The sequence below is a fragment of the Terrapene carolina genome, unplaced genomic scaffold (assembly GCF_002925995.2).
Source record: "Terrapene carolina triunguis isolate 2854851 unplaced genomic scaffold, T_m_triunguis-2.0 Scaffold85, whole genome shotgun sequence".
Classification (NCBI taxonomy): domain Eukaryota; kingdom Metazoa; phylum Chordata; order Testudines; family Emydidae; genus Terrapene; species Terrapene triunguis.
In genome coordinates this window covers 52,460,515-52,482,081 of record NW_020664436.1, presented here as the reverse complement: position 1 = coordinate 52,482,081, position 21,567 = coordinate 52,460,515, and the positions used below count along the sequence as shown (strand labels likewise).

Below are 21,567 nucleotides of genomic sequence, written 5' to 3'. Positions count from 1 at the left end.
ATTATAAAAAAAAATCAGAATTTTAAAATATTATGCACAGAATTTGATGCAGAATTCCCTCAGGAATATGGGGCGCTATGCAGCTGTGATGGTGGGGCTGGGAAGGGGGTGCTGGACAATCGTGGATCTGTGGGGGGGGGGAGCTGGGCAGGGGGTATGGTGTGCAGGGTGCTGTGTAGTTGTGGTGGGATGTCAGCGGGAGGGGTCTCTAGGCAGGGGGTGCTGGGCATAGGGAGCTGTGGGGGAAGTCTCTGGGTGAGGGGGTACTGGCATAAGGGCAGGGCACTGGGCAGGGGGGCAGTGTGGAAGGGGCACGCTGGCAGCGCAGGGCTGGGCGGGCCAGTGTGCGTCTAGCAGTTTGGGGTTTGTAAATAGTGCCCTTGTGCTGGGCTGAGTGGGGCCACTTCTGCTGCGCTGCGTCTCATTGCCCCCAACCGGCCCCTCACTCTGCGGACCGCCCCCCATCACATGCCCTATTTCCCCAATGGGGGCCCACAAATATGTTTGGCGCCGGGCCCACAAAAAGTTAATCGGGCCCTGGTTCTCTGGATGGGATGGGATGGCATAAACGTCTGTGTGTGTGGAGACTGATGCAGAAATCACTGTGAACAGATCAGTGGATCTATGTGGTGCTACCAGCTGATGTTATAAGCCAGGGCTTGGCAAGCTCTGGCACGCGGCTCGCCAGGGTAAGACCAGGCGGGCTGGGCCAGTTTGTTTACCTGCCACGTCCACAGGTTCGGCCAAGCACGGCTCCCACTGGCTGCGGTTCGCCGCTCCAGGCCAATGGGGACGCCGGGAAGCGGCGGCCAGCACATTCCTTGGCCCGTGCTGCTTCCCACAGCCCCCATTGGCCTAGGACAGCGAACCGCGGCCAGTGGGAGCCGAGATTGGCCGAACCAGCAGACACGGCAGGTAAGCAAACTGGCCCAGCCAGCCAGGGTGCTTACCCTGGCGAGCCACGTGCCAGAGGTTGCCGACCCCTGTTATAAGCCTTATTCCTGTGGTTCCTGGGGGGATTGTGTCCCCAGGCCAAAGGTACGTGTAGCTGGGGAAACTGACTTGGGATCTGCACGGAGGGGGAGGATGAAGAGACTGGCAATAGGAGTATATGTTCAAATGGAAAGAGAGCTTGCTTTGAAGCTCCTTGCTGTTGGGGATCAGCTGCCAGAAAGAGCTTTGGCTATGGAGGGGGTGGATTAGGTCCCCTTACTCTTGCAGATGGTTTGCAGGGCGTGACCGCCATTTTAAATTCTGCATGGGATTTAGAGAAGGGGCAGGGATACAGTGGAACTTTAACACAGTCAGGCTGTATCAGAAATGTAGAGGTAAAGGGCAGTTTAGCAGCCACACGTGTGGCTTCCTCTTCCCCTGTGAGTGGAGATGGGGGTAGTATTGGGGTCTCCTCTGTTGCAGGAGCTCCATTTGCTTTACTCCACTCAGGGGATTATTAAGGCTATGAGTGGACCAGAGGGAAAAGTGGTCCAAAAGAGGCATTTTTTAAGACTCTGAAGTGGTGGTTTTTTGTTTTGCTTGACCGTGAGGATCCCAGCAACACAAAGGGAAACCCCAGAGCTGATGAGAGAAAACAGGGATGAGAGAACACAAAAACCTGTCGGGAGTTAGAAACTGAGGAATGGTGACAATAAGGAAGGATCTGAGGTGTCTGTTTCCAGCCATGGGTCTTCTTAGGGGCCACCTAGGAAGAAATCCTAGCAGCAGTCACAGCTGGCAGGATTGATCTTCTGGGCAAGATTTCTCATAATGGAAAAATTATCTTAGGATGCCTCAGCGGAGATAGATGATTTGACCGCTGTATACAGGGGACAGGGACAAATGTCCAATTAGAAATGTTGTTGTTGGGACTCTTGTTCAAAGAGTTAGGATTGCCTCTTGCACAGCTGAAAGCTGTGACACATCTGCCGGGCAGCAGAGAATTCTGCTTCAGCTTTTACTCTTATAGTCTAGTGGATTTTTCTGGGAGCAGTTTGGAATGAGGAGGGGGATTAGGGATTGGGAGTAACTGTTTTGTTATCCCAACCTTGATTAAACCTGTGACTACTTTCTTCCACAATGAAAATATCCATGAAGCAGATCTTCTGCTCTGGATTCCATGTTACATTAAAGTGGCATAGCCTCCAGTTAAAGCTGATGATTGATTTAGGGTTTGAATGGTGAATTATAGGCCCCCGTCAAGGCTGATTTCCCCCCTATGGCACTGCGAGTGTAGAAGATGGGGGCATGCAATGATTCTAAAAATTAATACTGGCCACTCCAGGCTTGTATTAAACTTCCAAGGTTACAGCTTCTCTCTCTGACCTTGGATGGGTAGATGCTGCCACCACGCAAATGCAAAAAAACAAAACAAAACAAAAAACAACCCTTTGAACCCAGGAAGGAGCACTTGGGAATTCCTTCCTGTGGGGTACCCTCAAGCTCTTTCACCCCCCCTCTGGGGAAGAGCTGAGAAAGAAAACAAAGGAAATCAGCTGTTGCCACCAGCTAATTAAACAACATATGCACAAACCTCTTAGGACACAAAATCCAATCTTGTTCTTAAAAAAGGTAAATTTTATTAAAAACAAAAAAGAAAGAAAATACATCTAAAAACTCAGACTATTGCTAGATTTTAAAAAGAACCACTTATAAGGATTAAGCATCAAAATAACTTACTTGAGGTCCAGCTTAAAGGTTACAAGCAGAACAAAAGCACCTGGGGTTAGCATAGAGGAGTCCACAAGCCTTACAGAAATAAAAGAGATAAACCTAATTGCATCTTCCTAGACATTTCCTGATCTACTTACATATCTGGGGTTTCAAATGAGTAGTTTCTAGGTATGATTTGATGATTTTTTCATACCTGGCGCAAGCTTCTTACAGCATTGCTGCTCTGTGTCTTCTCTCCAGAGAGAACAACCACAGACAGACAAAAGGGTAGTCTTGTTTCGATTATAAAAAATTCTAGCCTTCCCATTGACTCTTTTGGTCAGGTGCCCACTCACTTCCTTTTACCTATGCATGTAGTCAGACTTTATAACCCTTTACAGGTAAAGCAAGTAGAGAACAGCTACTAAGAGGGATTTTATAGCTAACTGGCTGGCTGGGTGTCCATAAAATGGAGCTACTCCTCCCCCCCCCTTTTCATTTATCACAGCCCCATTGAACTTTTCCAGGGTTGCAACATCTCCACATTATATTTTATTTAAGTTCTGAGCTGTAGGTATCCCAGGCAGCCATGCACTTGCTCTACAGAGCATTTTTGTGTGGGCTGTGAGGTGAGGAAGTGCATGTGCAGTGGTTCTAATGCACCCAAGATTGAGACCACAAGGATTGCATTAGATGCAATATACGTAGGAAAAGTGGACATGTTTGAAGGCAGTGCCCAGAGGTCTGGAACAGTAGGGAAAGATGTCATTCCCAGTTTTTCAAAGACCCTTCCTCCTTCCCTGAGCCAGGGGGGTTAGAGTTCTGAGCAATCCTGCAGGATTGATGAAAGCCCCATTTTGAATGGAAAGCCTCTCTATTTTTGAGAGAAGGACTGACTTGGTCCTTTATTGATACATGATTGAGAAGGAGTCAAGGTGAGGAAGCAGGAACCATTGATAGCCAGGAGTCGGACAATACAGATGGGGACATGAGCACTGGTAATGTGGGGGAGACTATTAAAAATGGGGAGGAGGAAAAAGAGAAACTGGAAAAGGAACATTTGTTATATAGGAATTTATATAGGAATCCTAGTGTGATGGTTCTCGAAGTATCCAGAACAGTGAGTCACTTCATTACCCTCTTGCCTCAAGCATGAGAGAGGCACTTGCTTGTGCTTAGCCAGGTGTCAGCTCCTTGACACCACCAGTCTGTTAGCCATCCAAGCCTCTTTGCTGAGCATTACTAGCCCTTACTTTGTTTGCAAGTTAACAATAGATGCACCCCAGAACCAAGCCCCTTGGAAGGGTTCCCTGGTAGTGTCCAGCCCCTCATCCACTGAACACTCACAGAAATACCAGGTCTGCTGTCCCCAGGGTTACAGTGTACTCACCAACTTGTATTATTCAACTCAGAATCATCACCTTGCTTATTAGCACAATACTTAGATAATTTTTAGTGAAATCAAGGACAAGTTTCTTACCAAAGATATGAGAGATAGTGAGTAAGACAATGGAAACAAAAGATTACATATAAAAGAAAATCATAACATGCTTTCTAGAAATTAAACTTACCAGGATAACTTCCTGTCTAAAGTAGTTTACCTCACCCCTAATGTCCTCTGCAGTATTTCAACCATGGCTAGTTGTGATCTCATTTTCACAAATATAAACACAATGTCCATTTACTCCCTAGGTGCAGGATGACAGGGTGTCTTCTTTATTCCCCAAACATAGTCCACCAAACCTTTGAAGTGTTTCTCAAGATAAGGTTTTCTTTCCCCACTGGATTTCCCTACCTGTTAATTCCTTTCTGAAATTCTTACAATCTTTCATCAGCATTCAGTTTAGATGGGTGAGGGGTGACCCATTGTGAATGAGACAATACTTAACTTACATTTCAACAGCCAGATAGATGACTACACATCTCTTTGTTTGACAGAAACCTGTTTGTCAATCTACCTTGATACTGACTTTAAAATATATTTCCGGTATATATACATAACTCCTTACATAGTGTCTGTACATATATCTCCCAAGAATACTAATGACCCGTATGACAATGGCTTTCATTTAAGACTCACATACCATTCTATGGTGAGCTATAATGTACAGTCCATAACAGGTATATTCCTATAACCCCCTCAGCAGTTGGGTTCTTTGGTCACACCCAATCAGCCAGGATGGATAGGCAGCTTCTGCATACAACAGACTCGTTAGTTGGGGAGCAGGTTTAGATGTGGTCATCTTCAGCAACAGAAGAGATTCTTGAAATCAGACAGAGAAGGAGAGGACCCAAAATACAAAGAGAATACTGAGGTATAGTAAGTGAGGATGACCTACAGTTGTCCAAACCACACAGCATTTTCACAGTTCAGACAGTAACAGGTTTTCTGTATTTTCTGTGCCCAGGAAACAAGAACTGTATTCTAGGGGTGATGTTTTGGGTGCTGAGAGGACTGGAAGAGGAGCCCATCTTTTTGGTCCACAGGATCTGATATTTAGTATGGAGTAGTGGTACTGTCTTATACTTATGCACTATTGGTGCAGAGGGTGGTAGCACTACAGATGCAAAGGGGGTTATTAATGGATTTCTGTCATTTGTGTGTGAGGTATCATGTCACCATCTGTGACCCACAGTATCAGAAGCTGAAAGGTACATTATGCTGAAATCTGCAGCAAGCATCTTCCAACCTAAGCCCAGAGCTTCCTTCCCCACATCACTCCCTGAGCCTGTGTCATGCTGGCTGGTTTGAGCATTAGCCTGCTAAACCCAGCGTTGTGAGTTCAATCCTTGAGGGGGCCATTTAGGGATCTGGGGCAAAATCAGTACTTGGTCCTGCTAGTGAAGGTGGGGGGCTGCCCCACTCCCACTCTATCTCCCCTCCCTCCATCACTTGCTCTCCTACACCCTCTTTCAAGTGCTCATTTTCACAGAAAGGCCCATACAGGCAAATGTATTGTTTTGACAGATGTATTATGCTAAGTTCAGGTTTTATTTGTTACAGGACACTAGAGCTGGCAGCAAATTAGTCAAAAAGGGTAATTTAAAAAAATGAAATTTCACAAAGGTTTTCATGATTCTTTCCCTCCCCTCTTCCCATTTTTCGTAACCAGCTACATGTTTTTTGCTCACTAAAGTTATTGTAATTTTATGTGTGGAATTAGGACCACATATTATCACAGCTGCAATGGGTCCATTAAAGGCCCACTCCTGAAGCCCAAATACAAATCCATAGAGCACAACCACAGAAATGCACACCTGTCCAGATACCTATAAAATAAATCTGTAGAAACTGACTCCCACACCTACATGCAGATACTCACGTATATTTATGTGTACACATCTAGCATGCAATAACACATATACTTCCACATTATTTATTATTACAATTGTTGTTTAGGGCCTGGAGACTCCTACTAAGATCAGGGCTCCAGGGTGGTAGGTGCTGCACATACACATAAGAAGAGAGAGTCTGCAACAAAGAGTTTATAATGTAGCTAGACCAAGGTGGGGAGAAATGTATGATACATTGGCTCTTCTATTATTTTCCTTGTTTGATCTAATACATACCTTTTTGGCTGAGCATACTTCCACCTACTGGATAGAATATATATTGCATATGTCATTCTATAGTTCCCTGTACAGAGGTGTAAGGAACCTCATGGTCCACTATTGGTTGCCTCCCATGATAACCTGGATGGAAAGGAGTGGGGTAAAATGCCACCAATGATGTGGGATACTAGCAAGGTGATAGAGGGATACATTGCAGAAAAAGGACGGAGCATTCTAATTTTGGTTTCTTTAGTTACAAAGCTGTTGCTACCAGCTTTTGTTACCTCCCCCCACCCCCCAAACATCTGTTTTTTGGATTTGTTTCTGTGCTTTTTCATTCTCAGAATTTCCCAGTGTGTGTATTTTACTTTGACTCTTTTCTGAACACATTCATAGGCTTCAGAAATCTTTTCAGACACAGTGGAGAAGAAGAATATATATACATGCTGAATACTGATACGTAACATTCACAAGGTGTGGGATGTTTCTGGTTTAAATGCATCTTGTTAACAATTCCTTTAATGTGGGAATATCTGAAATTCTTATAGTACGTCCTAGGGTAGTTGTCATGTTTTTGAAATGTATCTGGTTTCTGACATATAAATGTGTATTTAAGAATTGTTGCTAAATCTCCAAAGTCTTATTTTTACTTCTGAATTAATTCACACCCATATGTCATTGTCAAAGTTGGTTACTGAAACAAAGGGGAAGATCTTCAAAGGCACAGATCTTATTTTATCTAATCAGGGTGGTTAAACACTGGAATAAATTGCCTAGGGAAGTTGTAGAATCTCCATCTCTGGAGATATTTAAGAGTAGGTTAGATAGGTCTATCAGGGATGGTTTAGACAGTATTTGGTCCTGCCATGAGGGCAGGGGACTGGACTCGATGACCTCTCGAGGTCCCTTCCAGTCCTAGAATCTATGAATCTATGAATTTGTGCCATTGAAAATGTACCCCAAAGTTACAATATAGTTCTGTAGTTCTTGCTTTATTCGTAAGTATTATTCTCATTTTACTGTTGGTGAAACTGAGACATTCTTCAAGACTGAAAGTGTCTTCCTATATGCGTGAAAAACACTTGGCATAGTGCAGGCACTACTAGCATAGAAATGACAAGTGACTTTTACCAGATCACATAGAGAGTTTGTGGTGGAGCAACTGGGAACAGAACCAAGATGGCCTGACTCCCTCTCCCCTGCTTTAACCACAATTGCATCCCAATAACCATATCATAGTCGAATTTCATCTTAGGCTGTTGGGCTCTCAATTTATTTGTTATCTTATACAAAAAACTTTGGCCTTGCAATGTTTTTTTAATTATTATTAATACCTGCATTACAATAGTGCCTGCAGGTTCAAACCAAGATCTGGGCCCCATTGTGTTAAGTGCTGTAACAACACTCAGGGACTTGCTTACGCTGCAGCCACGGTAGTGGCAGAGCCAGGATGTACCTGTACCACATAGTGACATAATAGCGTATATGTTTCCTACAGTGACAGAAGGGGGTTTTCCATCAATGTAATTAATTAACCTCTTTGAGAGGCAGCAGCTAAGTCAACAGATGAATGCTATCAACCTAGCTGCATCTAAAGTGGAGGTTAGGTCAACCTAACTATGGTGCTCCGGATGCAAAATTTTTCATGGCCTGGAACAACAGAGCAGAGGGCTGATCTACACTAGGAACTTACATTGGTTTAGCTAGGCCTCTCAGGCGTGTGAAAAATCCACATGCCTCAGAGACGTAGCTCTACTTACCTAACCCCTGGTGTAGACAGCGCTAGGCCAATGGAAGAATTCTCCCATCAATCTAGCTACCACCTTTAGCTACCCCTCCCATCAGTGTAGGTAGTATCTACAATGAAGCACTAGAGCCGCACAGCTGTGCCACTGCTCTAGAGTTTTAGACCTACCCTGAGTCAACCGAATTTTAAAGTCTAGACCAGCCCTATTGTCCTTGCAACTAACATTTTACAATCTGAGGTCAGGGTATACCAGGGGAAGCAGCGCGGGCCGAGGAACGTGCTGGCCACAGCTTCCCGCCACGCCCATTAGCCTGGAGCGGCGAACCGCGGCCAGTGGGAGCCGCAATCGGCCGAACCTGCGGACGCGGCAGGTAAACAAACTGGCCCGGCCCGCCAGGATGCTTACCCTGGAGAGCCGCGTGCTAGAGGTTGCTGACCCCTGGGTTATACTTTTTGGGCCAAATTTATTCCTGGTGTAATCTTTGAAATGAGAGGCTTTACAATAGCAAATAACTAGGCTCATCACTTTGTAAAGAGGCAGCACCTTGGGCTGATTTTGCTCAGTGCTGGGCAAGAGCATAATGGTGCCATGGCTGACACTGTGTGCTCTCACCATGTTGTGTCAGCAGTAGCTGCAGGTGCTACAGCCACTTAGGGCATGTTTACATAGTACTGCACTGCAACGGCGCAGCTGTACTGATGTAGCTGTGCCGCTGTAGCGCATCCAGTGAAGGTACTCTATGCTGATGGGAGAGAGCTCTCCCTTCAGCATAATAAAACTACTCTGCCAATGGCAGAAGCTATGTCGGTGGGAAAAGCTCTCCTGCCGACATAATGCTGTGCACACGAGCACTTACGCTGGTGTAACTCTGTCACTCAGGGAGGTCATTTAGGCTATGTCTACTCTGCACTTTCATCGTTAGTGGACAGTGCTTCATCAGGGGGAGATGCTCTCCTGACAAAGAAGCTACTGCTCCTCGTTGGGGGTGGTTTTATTTTGTTGTCAGGAGAGCTCTCTCCTGGCGACAAAGAGTGGCTATGCTGCGTGCCTTACAACGGTAAGTCTTTAGCGGCACGGCTGTCCCACTGTAAACTGTGCAGTGTAGACACAGCCTTATTTGCACCCATGACAGCCATAAATTATGCTGACATAAGCTGTAGTGTAGACATAGCCTGGGAAAGGGGTATGGGGGGGGGCGGGGGAGGGAAGTTGAGCTGTGTGAATCACTGATCTTCTTCCAGTTCCCTGGCCCATGGGAGAACTGACAAAGTGCAGGGCTTTCTGCAGAAGGAAAGGGGAACTCTGAGCGCTGGGACCACAGGAGATCCCAGAAGCAGACATGCCAAACCCGTTGAAAAAAAACACAGAAATTGGGCATGGTTTTGGCTTAATTGGCTTGAGTTGCTTTTGCCTAGTTTTTGGCTTTTAGCTTGTTGTGTCTTTTTTTTTTTTTTTTTTATCAGCTCCCAGCAAGCAGGGGAGAGACTCAGGGGTGTGCGCAGCGGGCCCACCACAGTCCCAGCCTGCACGCTGGGGGATCCAGTCACATAGTGTTGGGCTTCTTAGGGATTGGCTTGTTTTGAAATGGGATTAGCTTCATTTCTGGCTTATTGTGAAAGTCGGGTGCTTATTTACCGCGTTAAAACTGGCAACTGTGCTCCCCAGAGGGAAGCAAGAGAGCAAAGGCAAAGTGGCGCTGAATCCAGCAGGGCTGTGGGGAAACCCTGGGACGGGCCCGGGTCATCTTCTCAGAGGCGGGTTCCCGCCACCGGCGGGGTTTGGCCCGGCTCCGCCAGAGGCCACCACCCGCCCGGCATGTTCCTGTGAAAAAAAGTTCTGGCCGAAACACGTCAGTCGGCTCTGTGGGGGGAGGGGTCACAGCCAGAGGAGACGGGGGCGGGTTTTTTTCGTTAGCAACTCTTGTGAACGGGTCAGTGACAGACAGAGGATCAGGCAGTTCCGAAGACACCTCTTCCGGGAGCGCGCGGCAGCGCCGGGGTCCTCGCGCCCTTAAGTAGGCGCCGCCGGGGCCCCGCCCCCCTCTTTCGCTGGTGACTCGTAGAGGCTGCGGGGTAAGTGGGAATCGGGCCGCGGCGCGAATTTAACCCCCGTCCTGGGGGCATCTGCGGGGGAGTTGCGGGGGGTGGGGCTGCGTCCGCCACCGCCACTAACCTTCTCGTTCTGCCTCTTGTGTTTCAGCAAATCCCGGGCGGGAGCGACCCCCACCGACCATGGCCGAGGAAGGGTGAGAGCCGGGGGCGCAGACTGGGGGTGGGGTGGGGGGAAGGGCGCTGGGTCCTAGTAGCTCCGCTCGGGCGCCCCGGGAGGGAGGGGGGCGCGGTCGCGCGTGGCCGATCCCGGGCCCCGCGCGCCACGTGCCGCCGCGTGTGGCTCCGCCGGGCGCTGAGCGCTCCTGGCCCGGCCCAGGCCTGCGTCGCCTCGCCGCGGGTTCGGAGCCGGGTGGGAGGAACGGGCGGCGGGATCTCCGGGTCGGGGGCTTCACCTGCAGCGGGGGGAGCCGGGCTGGGCTGCAGCAGGGTTGTGTTATTGCCCCGGTGTTTGCAGGGAAGGTCTTCGGGGTCCTAAGGCGGGAGGCTGGCAGGTGAGCGCGGAGTTATGTCTGTGTTCAATTGTTTAGCATTGCTGCTGGAGGTGTAATGGATGTTAACACCGCCCTGCAAGAAGTGCTGAAGACCGCACTCATCCACGATGGCTTAGCTCGTGGTATTCGTGAAGCTGCCAAAGCCTTGGACAAGTAAGTCTTATTTTGGGGCTATGTATTGTAATGAGCAAATCTGTTTAAATATTTTTTAATGTAGGTGCAGTACCAGATTTGTATAGGTATTTGGATATATATTAGCATGAAAAGGTTTCCACTTGAAATCTGGTCCCACTAACGAGGAGACTATCAGTCCTTCTGTCATGTAAAATGTAAACCCTCAAATTACAGGTTATGGTCCCAAGATGCTGGGTTTCCTGTGCTTGTGTTATGTAGTTGCATCATGTAACTGAGTGCACCCAAGCAAAAATAGCTTTCATGAACAGTTGTGGGATAGCACACGCAACATGATTGGAGTTTAGGAAATCTTAGTCTGAGTGTAGTTTGCTTGAGCCTCTACTTTAAATGTAGTTTGACTAGTATGGCCCTTGTTTTGGAGAGCTGATAGATTTCTTCTAGGCTAGGGATTATTGGAAGATAGAGTTGTTTATAGACAGTATGAGATTTGGGGTCTACTAAACTTAATAGTTTGCCTTTAACTGGGGATAAAAATCTTCTCAAGATCTCATTGAGAATAGGTCTATTTGGGAAAACTTGTCTTCAGCTTTTTGGTAACCTTTAATTTATTTTCTGGTTTCATTCGATGAACTTTTGTATAATATATTGCAAATAAAATCTTATAAAACAGAACATAAAGCTGAAACTTATTATGTATCTGTTACCAAATGTGGTATGTGAGTTGGTCTCAGAGCACACACTTAGTGGCAAAGTAAGATAGAGATGCATATGTGAATAACCTTTTTAGGTTTAGGTATATAATAGCTTTCAAAACTCCAATAAAACTACAGTGTTTGAATGATGACTCTCAAAAATGTCGGATACCCCTTCACTCTTTTTATGAGTGATAAAAGTAGTCTGACAAACCTGTAAGTTTAAGGGAATAGACTTAAAGATAATATAAAAATGGGTGAGAAAGGAAAAAGACCTAGACTATGTACAGTCAACTGCCTGAAACATACTTTAGGAAATACAATTATATTGCCTAAAGAGACATTGCTTTTTGATCTGCCTATATGTAAAACGTTTATTTGTTGTAGGCTGGGTGGGGGATGGAGGGGTATTAGCACAGGACCACAGTTAGTAGTGATATTTAATAGGTGGATTCTTTTAAAGTATGTTAAGTACAATACTAAGAGCCTGTTTTTAGCTGCATTCATCTCCTCAGATAATCAGATGTGTGGTGCTGGATGGAATAGATGGAGTAGCATCATGGTTGTAATCATGTCTGGGCGTAATGACTGATCCCCCTGATATTCACATCTCGCTTCCAATTCTTGCACGAGGGGGATCAGGAGAGATCAGAGTCAGAGCCAAACCCATGCCCATGATTCAGGTGGATCCTCAGTCAGATCCCATTCTTTTTCAATGGTGCCCTCCCCCACCTTTATCCAATATGTTATTCATAGAACTTTTACTTGAGAGATTGTGAACAACTACAATAACTCCATTCCAGTTGCCCTGGTTGGGGGAGGGGGGGTAAAATTGCATACAAAGTTCAAACAACTCTAGTCATCTTAATGGTCAAAATGCATAAAGTAAAGATATAAAATTCATGGCTTGTGCCACTGTTTTTTGTTTTTGTTTTTTCCCTTGCCTGGGTTCCTGTAACTGCCTTCTTTCAGGTCTCCCTTACTCTCATCTTCCTCTTCAATCTATCCAAAAAAGTATGTATTGCAATAGTGTACAAAGGCCCTAATTAAACTTGAGGTCCTGTCATGATAGCTGCTGTGCAAACAGGCAGACAAGATTCCTGCCTTGAAGAGTTTATAATTTAAATGTCAAATATAACTAGTGGACATACATTTTTACTTCACAATCCTAGTTGTGCTAATGGATTGCTGTCATTTGAACTACGCAGTGAAGGCCTCACTCTTGCAGTTGACTGCTTGCTGTAATATGGAGGTGTGCCTATATGCAGTCATTTGCAGATACTGGGATCTAACTACACTACATTAAATCTAGGGCAGCGGTTCCATGTAATCAATGGTTTTTGAGATTGTTTTCAAAACTGAAGTGGATTCCTGTCAGTTAAACCATGAACTCTGATATTGATGCAGTAAAACCTTCTAAAGCTTGATTAAAAGTTATTTATTCTCTTGTAAACTGAATCTGAACATATTGGTGGGATCAGATAGGTTTTACAAAAAGTGGTTTAATGCAGGCAAATAGACATTGAATATTGTATTTTAGTTCATGGCTTAATTACTAATGAAAATCTATTGACTTTGGAATAACTTTTGGTGTGTAACTTGTGTATAAATGTTCTTTATTTTAGACGCCAAGCCCACCTTTGTGTTCTTGCTTCAAACTGCGACGAACCCATGTACGTAAAGTTGGTTGAAGCCCTTTGTGCAGAACACCAGATCAACTTGATAAAAGTGAGTATTGAAACTTCAGTTACAAATTTAGAGCTATATTCTTCAGAATCCTGTACAATGATGATAGTTTGGCTCCCTCTACTGATATTTGTGAGGAAAGCAGCCACAACCGTTACCCAATGTTTCTGAGTCTACAGCAGCTTTGATCTTATTCTGATTGCATCAAGGAAAGTGCAGTTCTAACATACTAATGTCTTTAACAGGTTGATGACAACAAGAAACTGGGTGAGTGGGTAGGTCTCTGCAAAATCGACAGAGAAGGAAAACCCCGCAAAGTAGTGGGCTGCAGTTGTGTGGTTGTCAAAGTAAGAAGTTTTTTTCCATTTGTTTCCTCAGTTTCCAAAAAAAGTAATAAACCTAGAATATAGTTTTAAATAGAAAAATATTTCCACTTTGTAAATTCAGTGCCAATTCTCTGTTCCAGAAAAAAATTGTTTCCTGTATTGAAAAAAATAGGCATACATGAGTTAACATTCTTATTTTATAATTAACTTTAGTGGTATTTTTAGCAACAGACTGAGCTGGATTGGCAAAACTATTTAACGTTTTTTCTTTTGTTGCTGATTATTTTATAATGCATAACTAGAAATTTGAGTACAGGATTTATAGAAAACATTAATGTGTTAGCCTTAAAACAAATTTAATATTACCCTTTATTGGAAGAGGTCTGGTTCTGTTTTAACAAATAACAAAATGCCAGTAAATTATGTCTGCTTAACTTGAAAATGTTCTGCAGAAGTCATTAGGATGGTGCTGGCAATAACAAAGCCATGGTACGAGCCTTAAAGACTTGCTAGTCCTTGAGGTCCCTGAAAATGGCAACATATCTTCCATAGTGGACAACACTAATGGTTACTCTGATTATTTTCATATTTCTGTCATTGTTCTGGATTTTAATAAATGGGTTTCCTATGACTATTAAAGCTTTCCCACAGATTCCATGTTATCACAACAATTAGGTATGCTTGCCTACATTTTACCATTAGGTTCCCTTAAGTCTCAGGCACTCAGATACATTGTAGGGACATTGAAGGGTATTTTGGAAGAGTAGCAGAGTATCTGGGAAAGTGCAGTCCACTCGTGGTTGCTCAAGGAGCACAACAAAGAGATGGTAGAAGCACACTGCTTTTGAACACACCATTGTTTTTGTCAAAGTATAGGGAATTATTGGTGTGTTTGAGGGGAGTCAAGGATGGAAACCGTTTTTCAAAAATACTCTGTGTATATAAGGAAGAATCTAGCAGTTAGTATACATGTTTATCACTGGATACCTTTTATCCCAACTTCTGCACAGCTTAGTTTCTTCAAACAGTGGGAAGTAGATGAGGTGTGTGCAACTTATTAGCATATTAAGGAGGCTAAAGTGAACACGGAGAGTCTCTGGTTGTTACTGCTTACATGAGGTGTGTACATGAACAAGTATATACATACATGTACATCATACTTGAAGAATAAAGTTTGTGTGCCCGTATTTCTAACTGCTGAATCTATTTGAATATCTTCCACTAAAGTTTACCCCAACATAGCCAAACAAAAATATATTGTAATTAATTTAGCCTGTAGCTTACTCTGAACAAAGATATATTAATTTCCAAAGACGTCTGTATTCCATAAATTTACTCTTTTTTGTATTATAGGACTATGGCAAGGAATCTCAGGCCAAAGATGTAATCGAAGAATACTTCAAGTGCAAGAAATGAATGAAAAATAAATTTTGTCAAGCCTGACTAATTTGTCTGTTTTTGATGGGTGGCATCTATCATGATCTTTCAAGCTCAAAAAGTACATTTCTAACCCCTTTTTTCATCTTAGGTCTTTTGAGGGTAATTTATCATTCAACTATATCCACTTAAGCAAACTCTTGCTATCGATTGTAGAGAGAGCCGAATTTTGTTTTGGGGGGGATTGAGAACCTCTATTGCAGTATTGCGGCATCTGTGATGAAAATTTGGCTCCCTCTACTGAAACAAGTGAGGAAAGATGCCTGAATTGTTACCCAAATCTTCTGAGATGCAGCAAAAATTCTTTAAAACTAGCTTTATTTTGTACTTTTTAATTAACACTGGATACATTTTAAGTGTTTTCCTATCTTTTGAAAACTTAACTACACAGTCCTAAAAGAAATTCAGGTTTGAATTAGAGATTACAGCTCAAATATGTTTTTATAATGGGCTGAATATAAGAAAGTTTCACCCCAACCTTTGGGAGCTTCTGGATTTTGCTTATGTTTAGATATGTTCTGATAAGGAGTTCTGGCTTTGACTTCGCTCTGAACCAAAACAAGTAATCCTTGTAAGGTTCCATTATAATAAGTGAAATGCTCAAATTATTTTGACCTCTTGACCATACTTCTTCTCTACTTTGTGTACTGGCTGTGGCTTATGCCTGTGAAAAGTGAATGTTAAACTACCACTGTTCTAATTAGATTGCATTTTTGTTAGTGTGGGGAATGCACTGACTGAGTTGTGAGGGAATTTATAGGAACCAAGTTGATACCTTCATGCTAATTAATTGTGAGGTGGATTTCTTTTATATAATACTGTGAAAATGTCTCCTGTTGGAGTTACAATTTTCAAACTTGGCAACTAGATATTGTGATTAAAACTTGTGACAAAAGCTGGACAGCTGCAGGAGAGGATGTTAGCCTTAGAATGAGAAAGGTTCCTTTTCCTGTAAGCTGAGAAGGAGTTGCCTCAGGTCAATTAGGGACACCTGAGTCCAATTAAGGGCTGCCTGAAACCTAAAAATCCCTCCTCTGATGAGGAGGAGAGACAGGCATCTCTAGGATGAGAGGCTGCTCTCCTCCCTACAACGGAAACAACCAAAACTGAATACTTGTTTAGAGGAAGGACTGACACCCTGGGTGCATAACAGGATGATGCCCCTGAGGTGGGGGAGGGAAAGGTATCCCCCTTTATTTTGTTTGTGAATATTTTTTGTTTGGTGGAGGAGTACTTCAAGGCCTAACTTGAAAATAGTGATAAAGAAACAGTGGGAAGACCCACTGTCCAGAGTGGGGATTTACTTCAGGCCCTCCCACCACCAGATGGGGAAGTGCCTTAGTTTGTGGCTTCTTGTTTAGAGTTGATAGAAAATTTTTGTATGCCAAATAGGACATTTTATCAAATGAGAAACGCGCAAGCCAAAGAGTATAGATCTGGTTGTTAATATTTGTCCATACCTTCTCAGGCCCATTTATCTCCAACTTTTTGCAATAGTTTTTTTTTTTTTTCAATTTTAGTTCAGGTTGGTTAAGTACTCTGAATTAAAATCACTTGCATACTCCTACCAACTGCACACCACTGCTTGGAGTTGTGATCTGAAAATAAATCTAGAAGCTTGATTATATAGGAGACATGCACTCCAAGTATTTTAGTATTTATTACTGTGCAAAACTATAGAGAAGAAAGAGCCTTGGTCAAGTGTCAAAAATTTTATCAGCAACAAAGTTGGTTTTACTCTTTCCTAATCAATGAAGCCTGCTGTCTTTTGACTGCAAGGTTCTCAGACATCTGCAAGGGCTAGTATAACAACCTAAATAGAATTACATACACAACTACAGTTGCAAAGCTGAGCATTCAAAAGTTGGGAAATGCCAGAAAAATGGTTGCCTGTACAACCATAATTCTGCTGCCTTTGCATATCCAGTTTTCTTCACAGGATTTTGGCCTTATTGCACAGAATGGATATTGCATTTTGAATGAGCAGCTCTCTTAATTGTTACGTGATTGCTGGGTATTGCACCATGCCTTTCATACCAAATACTGTTCAAACCCTGCTCTGATTACAGATTTCCTAATAGTTTTTTCAGTGGGACTCTCTGCTGTAGTTAGGAGTGCTTCACAAACATAAATTAATCTTCACACCACACACACCCCTGGTGGGTATGTCTACACTCATAAAAGACCTGTAGCATGGCTGCTGCTGGTCCAGGTCAACTGACTATGGTTGTGGGGCTATAAAATTGCAATATTGATTGGACTGACCCATGTGGGAGGGAGGGACTAAGAGTCCAGGCTAAGCCTGAACTTCTCCACTGCAGTTTTTAGCCCTGCAACCCAACTCAGCTGACCCAGGCTCTGAGACTTAGTGCTGTGGGTTTTTTGCACTGTAGATGTACCCTCTGAAGTGAGCTGGTATTCCTCTTTTATAGATGGGGAATTTAAGCATAGAAACCCAGATCCATAAGAGCATAGGTGCCACTCAGATCCTGAAACCCCTCTCCGCTCCTGCCTAATCAGAAAAAGGTGCCTAAAATCCCATGGGATTCCATAGTTAAAATCTAAGCCTCTGCATGTGCGCATACACTCTGTTGCCTCAGTCTAGGTTGGTGGTTCTCAACCTATTTATCATTGTGGGCTGCATATGCAGCTCTGTTATGTGAGTTGCATCCACACACTATATGTACTACCTGTGGCCCTGAGGATGTAAAATGGGCTGCAGCTGTGTGCTGATAGACCAGTGGTTCACAACCCATAGCCCAAGGTGCACATGTCATTGCCTAAGTAGGCTCCTCAAACTAGGTTGTCTCCTACCTATCTTTGCAGAGCCTGAGCCAGTAGGTGTGCTCAAAACATGTTTAAACCTGCACAAAATGGATGCAAGGGTGTGAGGCTGGCTTCCCTTTAGCTCAGTGATTAGGCACCTTGCCTGTGATGTGAGTGAACCCAAGTTCATTTTCCCCTTTCTATGTGATGTGGAGCAGAGATTTGAACTTGGGCTTCCCACCTTCCAGAAGTGACATTGCCATTGAGCAATGGGGTATTCTAGCATTGGGAGGGGGGCCTCATTCTTGTGAAGTGGTGTATGATGAATTATTAAATATGGGTTGGGCCAGGGTAAGAATGATTATAGTGCAGTGATTAGAAATCTCTGAGGAGGGAGACCCAGGTTCAAATCCCTGTTCTGCATCAGGGAATGGTACATAACTGGACCCAGCTCTCCCACATCTTAGATGAGTATCCTGATAGTATAGGCTCCTAACTCCAGGAGAGGGTTCGCTGCTAAGAATCCCAACCAGAGATTGTGCAGGCTTCCACAGAGGGGTAGAGCTTGTGCCCAACCTTTCTCAGGATTTCTGATTGGCTGGTTTAAATGACTCCATGCTCAGCACTGGCTTTTGTGGATCCTATTCTTAGATGCCTATGCAATGTATAGAACAGTGATTCTCAACCTATTTACCATTGTGGGCTGCATCCAATACTACCTGTATGGCCCTGAGGATGTCACATGGGCTGCAGGTGCGTGTGCTGCAGGTTGAGAACCACTGGTATGGAATGTCTGGGCACCTAACTTGGGCTGTGAGTTCCACTAAATGGTAAGGTGCCTAAAGGGTGGTGCAATGCTGAGAGTTGCAATATCTAAATCTGTGATTCTAGGCCAGAAAGAGTTAAGATCAAAAGTGACCACTAATTTTGGGTGCGCAATTTGAGATCCCGCTGACCTCTTTTTCCAGAGTACTTAGCATTGTGTATGTTCAAAGCACACCCCATGGATTTCAATAGCAGTAATGTGTTTTCAGCACTTCTGCAAATCAGCCCAGGGTCTCAAGTCAGGCATCCACGGAATGATGATCTCATAATGAGTGATAACCCATAAAATGTTTGGCTTACGTGACTTTCCCAACATCACATGAGAACTCTGTGGCAGAGGTAGGAATAGAAGCCAGTTCTTCAGGGCAGCCATTTAGCTATTAACCAAGAGACCATCCTTCCCCTCCCCATGATCCTATGCTTTGTTCACTACACCATTCTGATTCATTCTCAGAACCATCCTGTGTACCTGATGAGCCATGGGGCTCTGAGCATGTGCTTCAGAGTCTCATAATGTGGCCAAATTTGGGCATTTTTTTCATGGGAACTGCAAAAGACACATCCCAGAAACCAGCGTGACTTAAGCCAAATTTGAAGTCTCTGCTCCAAAACATGGTCGTGCTGGAGCATCTCAACAAAATGGTCACAATTTTTTAAGATGGTGTGGCAGGGCTGGGGTAAAACCCCTTGAATGCCCTGCCAAAATGCTGGCCAAGCCCTGCGTTCTGGTAGGGAAGCCAGATGCAGGGGCCCGGGCAGCCAGCAAAGAGCTCAGCTGCAGGCCCTAACGGGGGCTGGCTCATAGTAATGACTTGAGCTAAGTAGAAACAGCTGGGCTGAGGAAGGAGAGGGCTATAAAAGCCCTGGAGAAAGCTCAGTCAGGAGGCTAGCCTGGCATGGGATAGAAGGCTTACCTCTCTCTCCTCACCAAAAGCAGGGAGCCTCATGGGAGTTCGACCCTGGGTTGGGTCTGAATGGGGATAGCTGTCGGGGGAATAAGGGGGTCTACACGGTTGCATTGTAAATAAAGACAAGGGTGAAGCACCAAGAAGGCATGGGGAATCTTTATTGAACCAGTCAATGTAGGGCACAGGCTCGAGAAGGCGGAGACCTGTGACAGATGGGCTAAGCAATATAATTTCCTTTAAACTCTTTCTCAGAAATGGTTGAACCATATTAGCTGAAACTTTTCAAAAAAGAAAAAAATAGCCTGAGGCTGACATCCAGCATGGAAAATTTTAGCCCAAGCAGTTATAATTTGGGAAACTTACAAACAACTGAAAACAGGCTCTCACAATGAGAAGAATTAGGCAACCTTAACAATAGACAGTGCACATTGGAGGGGGAGGGTAGGACACATAGTAATCTTCCATCTGAGGACGGTACTTGTCACTCATCGACATTTGAAGTCTGTGAGTGCTAGCTGAATTTTCTCCATATTTTTCATGTATAGACTTATTCATTATATGTATTACCATATTGCCTAGGAGCCCTGGTCATGAACAAGGAACTCGTGCTGGTTGCCATACAAACACACACAAAAATGGTCCCTGCCCCAAAGAGCTTACATGCATTTTGATTTTTTTTGTGCTGCACAAAAGGAAAAACAATATTCCCCCTACAAAAGAAGCTTGCTTGTGGAAAAGAGTATGAACAACATAGTCATAAAAAGAACAGGAGTACTTGTGGCACCTTAGAGACTAACAAATTTATTAGAGCATAAGCTTTCACTCTATATGCATCCGAAGAAGTGGGCTGTAGCCCACGAAAGCTTATGCTCTAATAAATTTGTTAGTCTCTAAGGTGCCACAAGTACTCCTGTTCTTTTTGCAGATACAGACTAACACGGCTGCTACTCTGAAAATAGTCATAAAGAATTTCTTGTGGGGGGATTATCTCCAAAAAAGCAACCCAGAACAGCACTGATACCCCTTTAATTTAATTAGATTTCATAGAGTTGACTAATTTTTATTTTCACATATTTATACTCTCACAACTTCATCAGGAAGGCCATTCTACCAATTAACTAAATAGCTCAATATATTCTTTCATGCGTTCTCTTAAAGCTCTGCTCCCTAGTTCTCTTAAATTTCTATCCAATGTCTTTGTATAGATAAACAATTCACAGCAGTAAATCCCATTTTTTCCTTTGGGTAAACTCCAATTACTCATCTTTTTTTTGATTTATGTCAAATGTAGCTAACTAGTTGTGGGGAAGGGAGAGGAGGTTGTCATCTGTGTACACCTGTGCTGATTGTTCTCCTGATTCCAGCATCTTCTCCACTTTTCCCATCTCTGTGCCTATGGTCTACACTTAAGGTGACCAGACGTCCCGATAAAATCGGGACCATCCCGATATTTAGGTGTTTGTCCTGCCAGCAGCACTCGGCTTTTTTTATTATTTTGCTCCGCCGGCGCCTCACCCCCCCCCCCCATGTGTCCCAATATTTTCTTCCTCTCATCTGGTCACCCTGTCTACATTTAAAAGTTATATTGGCAGGGATGTGAAAACCTCTCCGCACCCATGACCAGCATAGCTAGGCTGACAAAAACCCCAGTGTAGACACAGCTATGCTGACAGAACTGTGTTTTCTGTAGGCATAGATAAAGTCATGTGGGGAGATGGTGTTGCTACACTGGCAGAAAAACTCCTTCAGTCAATGTACTCTGTGTCAGCACTAAAGGGCTGTGTTGGCATAAGCTCTGTAGTGCAGTGGTTCTCAAACTTTTTTTTCCGTGGACCACTTGAAAATTTCTGAGGATCTCGGCAGACCACTTAATGATCTTTCCAAATGTTTGTACCGTTAGCTAACTATTGTAAAGTGCTTTGGATAAAAGCACTATATAAAAATACCTTAATAATAATTAACCCTTTTTTGTTCTACAAATAAAAGCACACAACTCATATTTTAATATCAGTGGTCTTACCTTTCTAATGCGATGGATGTGCCCGCCCTCCCTCCCCCGCTGTGGCAGCCCCCGAGCTGGGGCTGGGAAGGAGGGGGGTTTCTCGCTGGCAGCCGCAGCACTGGAGCTGGGGAAAGTCGCCTCTTTCTCTGGCCGCCGCAGCCCTGCACATCCCAAATTCTTCCCACCCCCTCTTCTCACCCCACTGCCCCCTCTCACCTACCACTTATTCCTCCCAAGGCCCT

At 44.1% G+C, this 21,567-nt stretch overlaps 1 protein-coding gene and 4 non-coding genes across 5 annotated transcripts; all 5 read left to right on the top strand.

The window, feature by feature from the left end:
* The first annotated feature begins 9,955 nt into the window (after positions 1 to 9,955).
* Positions 9,956 to 14,830, top strand: RPS12 (ribosomal protein S12). The gene is made up of 6 exons (XM_024208283.1): positions 9,956 to 10,018; positions 10,146 to 10,191; positions 10,585 to 10,701; positions 13,001 to 13,103; positions 13,307 to 13,408; positions 14,741 to 14,830. The coding sequence occupies exons 2-6, from the start codon at positions 10,178 to 10,180 to the stop codon at positions 14,801 to 14,803; spliced, it is 399 nt and encodes a 132-aa protein (XP_024064051.1). The 5' UTR covers positions 9,956 to 10,018; positions 10,146 to 10,177; the 3' UTR covers positions 14,804 to 14,830.
* On the top strand, positions 11,515 to 11,589 carry LOC112112438. Its single transcript, XR_002908597.1, has one exon. It is a non-coding gene; the product is annotated as a small nucleolar RNA SNORD101 (small nucleolar RNA).
* On the top strand, positions 13,153 to 13,241 carry LOC112112461. Its single transcript, XR_002908602.2, has one exon. It is a non-coding gene; the product is annotated as a small nucleolar RNA SNORD100 (small nucleolar RNA).
* On the top strand, positions 13,797 to 13,930 carry LOC112112446. The gene has a single exon (XR_002908598.2). It is a non-coding gene; the product is annotated as a small nucleolar RNA SNORA33 (small nucleolar RNA).
* Positions 14,831 to 15,033: 203 nt separating the features above from the next.
* On the top strand, positions 15,034 to 15,118 carry LOC112112453. The gene has a single exon (XR_002908599.1). It is a non-coding gene; the product is annotated as a small nucleolar RNA SNORD100 (small nucleolar RNA).
* The last annotated feature ends 6,449 nt before the right edge of the window (positions 15,119 to 21,567 follow it).

Coding starts and splice junctions, on each gene's coding strand:
- RPS12 (XM_024208283.1), top strand. Junction 10,702..13,000: donor GCTGCCAAAGCCTTGGACAA/GTAAGTCTTATT, acceptor TCTTTATTTTAG/ACGCCAAGCCCACCTTTGTG. Junction 13,104..13,306: donor ACCAGATCAACTTGATAAAA/GTGAGTATTGAA, acceptor TGTCTTTAACAG/GTTGATGACAACAAGAAACT.